Source organism: Pezoporus flaviventris, unplaced genomic scaffold (genome assembly GCF_033815535.1).
Source record: "Pezoporus flaviventris isolate CSIRO_AGI_PZ_B2104156 unplaced genomic scaffold, CSIRO_AGI_Pfla_v1 ptg000031l, whole genome shotgun sequence".
Lineage (NCBI taxonomy): Eukaryota > Metazoa > Chordata > Aves > Psittaciformes > Psittacidae > Pezoporus > Pezoporus flaviventris.
Genome location: NW_026892579.1, coordinates 40,789,913 through 40,797,899, shown reverse-complemented (window position 1 = coordinate 40,797,899; position 7,987 = coordinate 40,789,913). Strand labels below are relative to the sequence as shown.

Here is a 7,987-nt window from a genome sequence, read left to right as displayed (position 1 = left end):
TTCCAAAGGATCTGTCCTAAACTGAGAGGGTTTGGGAGTGCTGGTGCCAGGCAGATCTGGTCATGCACAGAAGCAAAGCCCTTGACACTTCCAAGAACATTAAATGAATACCCCTAATGGGTTTAAGCTTCTCCAGCACTAGAAAGAAGCAGCTGATGGAAGACATCCTGAATCATAGTCTTGGACTTGAACTGTTCCATTTAAATCATGCTTTAGGTAGCTAATGTGCAGGTCACGGTCTTAGACTCTAGATTTATGAACTCTTCAGATTAGCCAAGGCTTCATCTTCCTTTGCTTTAACATTTTTAGTGAGATATAAAAAAAGCAATACATGTGTGGAGGAGGAGAGTCTCTATTGAAAGCTCTCCAGAAAAAGATTTGTAGCTGAAATAACAATTCTATGGGTAGTTTTTTCCTGCCTTGTTTGTTTGTTTGTTTGTTCTTCTTCCTTTCTAGGCTAGCATTCAATGCTCATAAGTGTGATTATTATAGTTCTTTTCAATCATAGTGTCCCCTAGGACACAAAAAAGGACTTTCCAAAAGTTATGCAAAATAACTAATACATAGATGTGTGTGACGGCATTCATATAAATAGCGATTATTGCCAAATCTTCCTTTTTTCTTGTTCCCTTAGACTATATGTTTTAATAATGAAAACAGAATTAGCTGATATTTGGGTATGCACATGATATATTTCTACCCACAGACTAGTGATCTGAAAGGTATAGTAAACCTCATCCCCTAACAAGGAAGTTCTTTCCCATCTCAAGTGCAGTTCTCACTGGATCCTTGCTCCAGTCTCAAGCCATGGAAATGCTTAGCATGATTAATTTTTAATTAATCATAAGCATCTTATATATAGAATTGTGTTAGCTGACGCTAGTGTTAACACATGAGAAATGTTACTTGCTGCAGTGGCGCTGGCTGTTGGAGATGCTCCTGTACACATGGATATTATAGTGAATAAGGTAAAGTCCAAGCTGAAGAATTGTTGGATTTCTAGATTCTACAATATACACTATTTCCTTCCTAAACATTTTTATTGAGCAATGTCACTTATTTTTTCATATGGACTCATTTGCTTTGATTACTCATATTAAAATGGAAAATATTATGCTACTTAATGTTTTAGTAGAAAATTATCAAGGAAGTATGATGTTAATGCTTAAACAATGCCCTATTGAATGTTTTCTATTATCACATTTTCTGGTTCTACTGTGACTTTTTAATCTTTCTTTCCCCCATGACACATTTTTTTTCAGGCTGGATGAAACAGTAATGGAGGTGGAGGAGGGAAGCAGCATGCGGAACCACTTGCCATGGGATATGGAGAGTGTGCTGCATGCTCTGGTGGTAACACAGCTACAGCCGTTTGTGTCTCCCCTGCCATTCCCCTTCCTGGTCCTGTGTGCAGTGCCATGTGATCTCAAAGTTGTCTAATTCCCTCGTGATCATCATGTGTTTTTCTGCCTCCTTTGATCAATCAAGGAAATGAACCTTAAGTGACTTTGCCTCTCTTAGTGTGACATCTCTCAGATGCCACACTAAGGAGGAAAACTCTGCCTCCAAACAGCCATTAAGAGTACTGAAATATCCTGCTTGAAGTTATCTCCCAAGGGAAATTTCTCAAACAGATAACCAAAATTAATTACCTAGAAAATTATGACATTGATACTAATGGGAAATCTTGTTTTAAGCTTGCAAAACAGCAGCCACAGAGCTGTAATTCTCTATAAAACAATTTATACATCTATCACGTGCATTACCTGTTTAGTCTTCTAGTAATGTGTGGGTTGTTTTTTTTTTCTGCCTGCTTAGAATCTTTTAAGTCCTATTTCCCACTCATGTGTTTTATTATTATTGTAGCAAGGTATTTAAAATTATAGTCTAAAATATTTTAATGAAGGAACTCTTAAATAACTTGATAATGGATAATAAAATATTATTTAAATGAAAACATTCTTTCTATGTAGTTTTAAGATTAGTGCATAAACTGCTTCTTTATCGTAATTCCTTAGCTGTGTATCTACTTCTTAGTTATGTTAAAGAATACTGGAATATTGGTTCTTTGCTCTCTCTGTACTGTGAAGGGCAGCAGAGCCTTTCTGATGAATTCCTTACTGAATGTGAAATGCTGTTTAATGTGAATGTACCTGACAACTAGTACTCATATGTATGTATGGAGCACTGCCTAGCTGTCATTAAAATCAGTAAAGGCAACATTTGATTTGCTTATCACCACGTTATTTCAGAATATTGCACTACATTATCTGTCACCAGGTAATGCACACAGCAAATTCTGACACTAGAAACAGAAAGAATAAGCAAGCAAAATGATCTGCTCGTGGCTGAAAGAGCCCTCTGTCATGCTCATTGTAGTCAGTATGCCTATCTGCTCCATGTATGTTAATTTGAATGGAAAATCTAAATGTATATCGTTATACATGCAAGAAGGATTCATGGTTTAGTGTGACCCTGCCCACGACACGGGGGTTGGAACTTGATCTTAAGGTCCTTTCCAACCCTAACTATTCTATGATTCTGTGATTATATACAGGAAGCAATATGCCTTTTCAAAGCTTCCCCTGCACAGTTCAGGTCCCAGTGGTTGTCTAAGTAATGAGACAGTAGAACTCGGTAATCATCGATCTCCTCCCGGAGAAGACACCTAGTGGCTACCGCGCTACATTGCTCCTCAGGGTTCCTTCGCTGCGTTTACTAGGGATGAGATTGAGCTGCCTGAGCTTCTAGTGCCACTTGAGATGTCCTTGCACACCTTGACTGGCCTTCAGTTCCTGCTGCAGAAGGGCACGGGTTGTCCATAGGTCTTGGTCAGCCCCATCTAGGTGTCCTGATGCCTTATAGCATCTCAAATGCCACTAGACAATTTACATTTAGGCAAGTGAAGCTTCAGCTCTGAACCGAGAGTTTAGACATAAATCTACTATCCGCACAGGCAACTATATTTAGGTGTGTTGATCTCTCACGAATCTCAGCTACAATGCCCTCTAATACAACCTAGAATAGTCTTCTTTCGATTTATGATATTGGCATCATCATTGTTGCAATATATCACCCAGGGAATACTATAGTTAAGACCTACTTGAAACAGCTTCAGCTTGCATCTTGTACCAGTTACCAAAGAATCACAGGATGGTTTGGGTTGGAAGGTACCTTAAAGCTCATGCAGTTCCAACCCCCCTGCCATGGGCAGGACCATCTTCCACTAGACCAGGTTGTTCAAGGCCCGTCCAACCTGGCCTTGAACACTGCCACAAATGGGGCAGCCACAGCTTCTCTGGGCAACCTGTTCCATAGTCTCACAGTAAAATTCATTTTCCTAATATATAATCTAAATCTACCTTCTTTCAGCATGAGACTTTAGTTGCTTTCATTGTTTCTTGAGTTAATTTGATATACATTATTCCAATACTTGCTGTTGCTCTTGTAAGTTACACTAGGAACAGTCAGAATTTTGCATGCCTATTCTTTAAACGGTGATGCTACAAAGCAATATAGAAGGGTCTTTTATGTTTGCCGGTGAGATTCAGATCAACCAAACCCTGGATTCATCACTTTCCTTAGGCAACGGGCATGGTTTGCTGTAGGGTGAGAAAATTAACCTCCTTCACCTCTTCCACCAACCCTGCAGAAGCACCTTCTGCCTTGGTGATTTAATCACCCGTAGTGGCACCACAGCCTGCCTCACGGACAGACAGCGCTCTTCATCTTCAGGTGTTACAGGATGGAGAACAATAGGAGAGCCACAGGCACCTCCGGATCGCTAGAAATGAACGCTCAGGAAACTGGCGGCAGATAAGTCTCCATGGATTTGCTTCATTCCCGTGAGAGAGTGGCAGCCGGAGAACCCAGACTTCCGCCGTCCCCGAGCACGGATGCTCTGCCCTCCCGCCGGCGGAAGCAGCAGTGGGACGGAAGCGAGCCGCCTTCCGCTTCCCCTCCGCCCCGGAAGAGGTGGGCAAAGCTGCGGCCATGCAGGTCTCCAGCCTCAACGAGGTGAAGGTCTATAGCCTCAGCGCCGGCAGGAGCCTCCCGGAGGTGAGGGGCGGCGGGGCGAGGGTGGGCCGGGGGACGCGCTGCCGGCCCGGGCCAGGAGCTCCCTCAGCCGTCTGCCAGGGTGGGAGCGGTTAGAAGCGCGTTGCACGCTTTGGGCCTGAGCTGCAGCCTGGGCCCGAGAGGCTCATGGAGCTGCCCCTGCTCCGTGTGCGCTTGTGGTGAGGGTGAAGGGTCGGTAACTGAAACCAGCTGCAGGTATTTTTAAGCTGCGAATGCAGACTGAGTGCGTGCATCTGTAACTGTAGGTGTGTTACTCTGTAGATCTCTAAAACCCACGAGTTCCTAAGTTTTTGGAATTTTTTTTTTAATGTGGAATGATTAAAAATACCAGTGGCAATTTTAAAATAATCAAGGAGAAAAAAAAAAGATCATTAATGGCCTGAATGTCTTGTACTTACAAATCAGATAAACCTTAAGTGATTCTCTGTTTTGTTTATGAATAATGAGCTCAAGACTGATTTATGTATTTTCTTGCAGTGGCTCTCAGACAGGAAGAAAAGAGCTTTACAGAAGAAAGATGTGGGTGAGTTTTCCCATCATATGATCCCCTGTAATACTCAGTTACATATATAGTGTGCAAGTCCAGAGGGAGACACTTCATTGATACAGGGAAGTTATGCACAGCTTATATTTTAGAAACTACAAAATTAAAACTATAAATAATTACTCCAACTTCTTGTATAGCTTTATGTGAACAGCACATTATCTGTACTGTTTTAAATTTCAGATGTTAAGTGTAGATTCTACAGAAACATGATGGATGAATTATGTGACTACTTGACTGTATAGAAGAATGATTGATGAATTACACATATAGCTTATAAACCATATACTCCATATATATATGGTACAACCATGCTACCTAAACAACAACTTACTTTTTTTTTTAATAGATATCCGTAGAAGAATTGAGCTTATTCAAGACTTTGAAATGCCCACGGTTAGCACAAAGATTAAGGTATCAAGAGATGGACAGTATATTATGGCAGTTGGTGAGTTAACAGTGTCTCTCTGTAGCAAAGCTAGAAAACCTTGTTGCAGAGTGACTTAGTATTTTAGGTAGAATTGGTAAGAGTTCATTTTTGAAAGTAACATTGAACTGTTTTGGAAGCTTACTCTTCAGATGTGATAGACTGCTGTCTTGGTAGTGGTATTGTGAAACTGCTTTTTAGAATACAGATGTTGTTAGGAAGGGACATTTGAAGTCATCTAGTTCCAACCCCCCTGCCACTGGGCGTTTATAATACAATTAAAACCTAAACTGTTTATATGACAGTTAAAAACTAAATTCTTCATTATTTTTGTTGTCTGTAAATTTGCTTTAAATAACTTCTGAACGTCATTGTCAAGTATTGTTTTAAAGAATGGGGGATAATGCTACATTTTATAACTTTGTCAAAGCAGGATCCAAACATCAGTACTTCAGTAGGTAGTAATAACATAAGGAAATTTGGTCTTTCAGACTTAATGGAAGGTATTATTCAGTTCTGTATGATGTATCTATTAATCAGAAGAACTGACATACAAGAAGGGTGCTTTCAGGTACCAAAGACAAAAAACAAGGCTGTAGAGTTGTGTTACTAAGAGAGATGTTTTTCCAGTCGCAGAGGCTTTGGTAAGATTGGAATACGTACAGTTGAAGTGCAGTAAAGTAATATAAAACATTACAGTAGAGAGAAAAAAAAGGAAAGAAAAATAAGCTTTAATGTTATGTTTTTGTTAAAATTTTTAATTAAAGATCAGATTATTCTTCCAGGAACTTACAAGCCAAGAATCCGCTGTTTTGATGCCTATCAGTTGTCCCAGAAATTTGAAAGATGCTTAGATTCTGAAGGTTAGTATAAGCTATAGCTGTTAGCACAAGATGTCTTAAATGTGTAATTCAGATGGTACTCAAATAGAAACTTCCATCTCTGTGCTGAGGGCAAAATGTACATTGGGGGAATACAAGAATCTAGAGTAAAACATCACCTTGTCATTACCTCTGTATCTTTCCCTTTTCCTCCTCCTTCAAAATTCTTTCCTCCCTTGGGGTGGTGTGAAGAATGTAAGATTTACCTTCAGCTAGTAAGCATGGTGCCCAGAGTGTGAGTGAGGCTGAAGTCTTGTTCTCTGTTTGGGGTGGGGATTGTGACATGGGTACGATGGCTGGATGATGGCCAGGTCTACCTTCTTTCCCCTTTGAAGCAGTAAGGTAGAATGCACTATGGTTGCACCATTGCTCCTGAAATGAGCTCCCACGGCTTGCTTTCTGGAGCCCAAGCTCAGTTACAGGGTAAAGAGCATTTCCTGGGAGTGGGTTGGTTGGTTGGTTGGTTTGTTTGTTTTCTTGGAAGCAAGGTACTTGAGGATAGATGGTAGCATGGCCAAGAATCTAATTACACCTTGTTTGCTCCTAATTTGAACAGAGAACAACTGTGGTGAGGAAAGCCAGGAGCCACCTAGACAATGGGAAAAGGGGAATCTGCTGGCAGTTAGACTAGGGGAGGAGATCAGAGCTGCTGGGGCTCTTGAGTTTTAGGGTGCACAGATTTGAGGAATGGTGTTTGGGTTTTTTTGTTTTGTTTTGTTTGGGGGCTGGGATGTTAGAAGACAGATGGTTGAAAACTGGGATAGGGGGGTGACCAAAGCAATGAAAGGGTGAGCATAGAGTGGCAGAAGTCCTAAATCATTATGGAAAAATGAAACTGGTCTGTGTTGTGTGTGAAAGTAGTGTAAAAATAAAAATTGAGAACCACTGAGTTAGGTAAGAAAAAGGGGAGTGTTTTTTTACCCCTGTGCCTCAGGGCTACAAGGAGTCAGGTAGGGTGAAGGCATGGTGCTACAACATAGGGGAGGAGTAGTGGTGGAGCAGGGGTTCAGAGAGGTTGGGGAGAGGAAGGTATGGCAAGAGTGAGACCCACTTCGAAAGAGTAGGAGTCATAATAGTAAATGATTGCTGGTAATTAGAGCTTAAAGTATTTTTTTTTTGAACTGGCATCTTACTACACTGTGAAAGTATGTTTAATTTGTAAGGTAGCATAGAGTCACTTCAGGTAACTTTAAATGAGCTACCTCATTTAAATGGAACTAGTTTAGCTGAGGGAGCTACTCCCTAATGTTCCCAACCCAGCTCATTTGAAACTAGGCAAAGCTCAATAAATTGCAGTTTTCAGCAGTGTAGCTTTCAAATTTGTGATTTTTTTTTTTTTTTTTTTTAATATTGAAACTCTTTGGAAGTACTAACCCTGTAGAAGGATTGCATGTGCAAGTTTGTGCATAGTATGTCCAAGCTTATGTCATTTTTTTTTATCATCTTTGACGAGTTACTAAAGGTCCATGGACCACACACTTACTGAAAACCATTTGATTAGACCTTCCCTGAGCCAATAAATACGCAGGTGAGCATTGTGTTGAGGAACGTGTCAGGTATAAAAGAACGATAAAGAGATTACAAGATGCTTCATATGTTTCAAAAGTTTTAGAAAACTACTTGTTATTTTGCAAATAGAGTTATATAATTAAAGATTATATCACAGTGCCAGAGTTATGCATTGACACCTGTGGGGAATACTTATATGACTAAAAGTTAGCATGAGTGTAAATATTTTGAGGATTTATGCCAATGTTTGCAAGAAAGTTTGCTTACTTAGTTGACTTAAATTTCTCTTGCTCTCTCCTCTAGTGGTTACATTTGAGATTTTATCAGATGATTACTCAAAGGTATGTTGAATGCTTTCAATGTATAAATGAAAAAATGGTTTAATATGTATATTAAAATGCATTTTCATATATAGTAAATGCAGTCAATCAACACAACTTTTGGAACAGAAAGGGTTTTTTTTTTTAAAAGCAAACAGAACATTTTTTTGTACATACAAAATGTTGTTTTCTTTGTCTCTTTGTATTACAATTTGTCTTACCACTCTTA

The 7,987-nt window shown here is 39.8% G+C and overlaps 1 protein-coding gene across 1 annotated transcript in view; it reads left to right on the top strand.

Moving 5' to 3' along the window:
• The first annotated feature begins 3,912 nt into the window (after positions 1 to 3,912).
• Positions 3,913 to 7,987, top strand: part of NOL10 (nucleolar protein 10) — a 53,509-nt gene continuing 49,434 nt past the window's right edge. Inside the window, exons 1-5 of the mRNA XM_061460812.1 lie at positions 3,913 to 4,059; positions 4,555 to 4,600; positions 4,971 to 5,069; positions 5,834 to 5,911; positions 7,742 to 7,779. Of these exons, the coding sequence (XP_061316796.1) occupies positions 3,994 to 4,059; positions 4,555 to 4,600; positions 4,971 to 5,069; positions 5,834 to 5,911; positions 7,742 to 7,779 (327 nt within the window). The 5' untranslated portion in view covers positions 3,913 to 3,993. The remainder of the gene's footprint in view (positions 4,060 to 4,554; positions 4,601 to 4,970; positions 5,070 to 5,833; positions 5,912 to 7,741; positions 7,780 to 7,987) is intronic.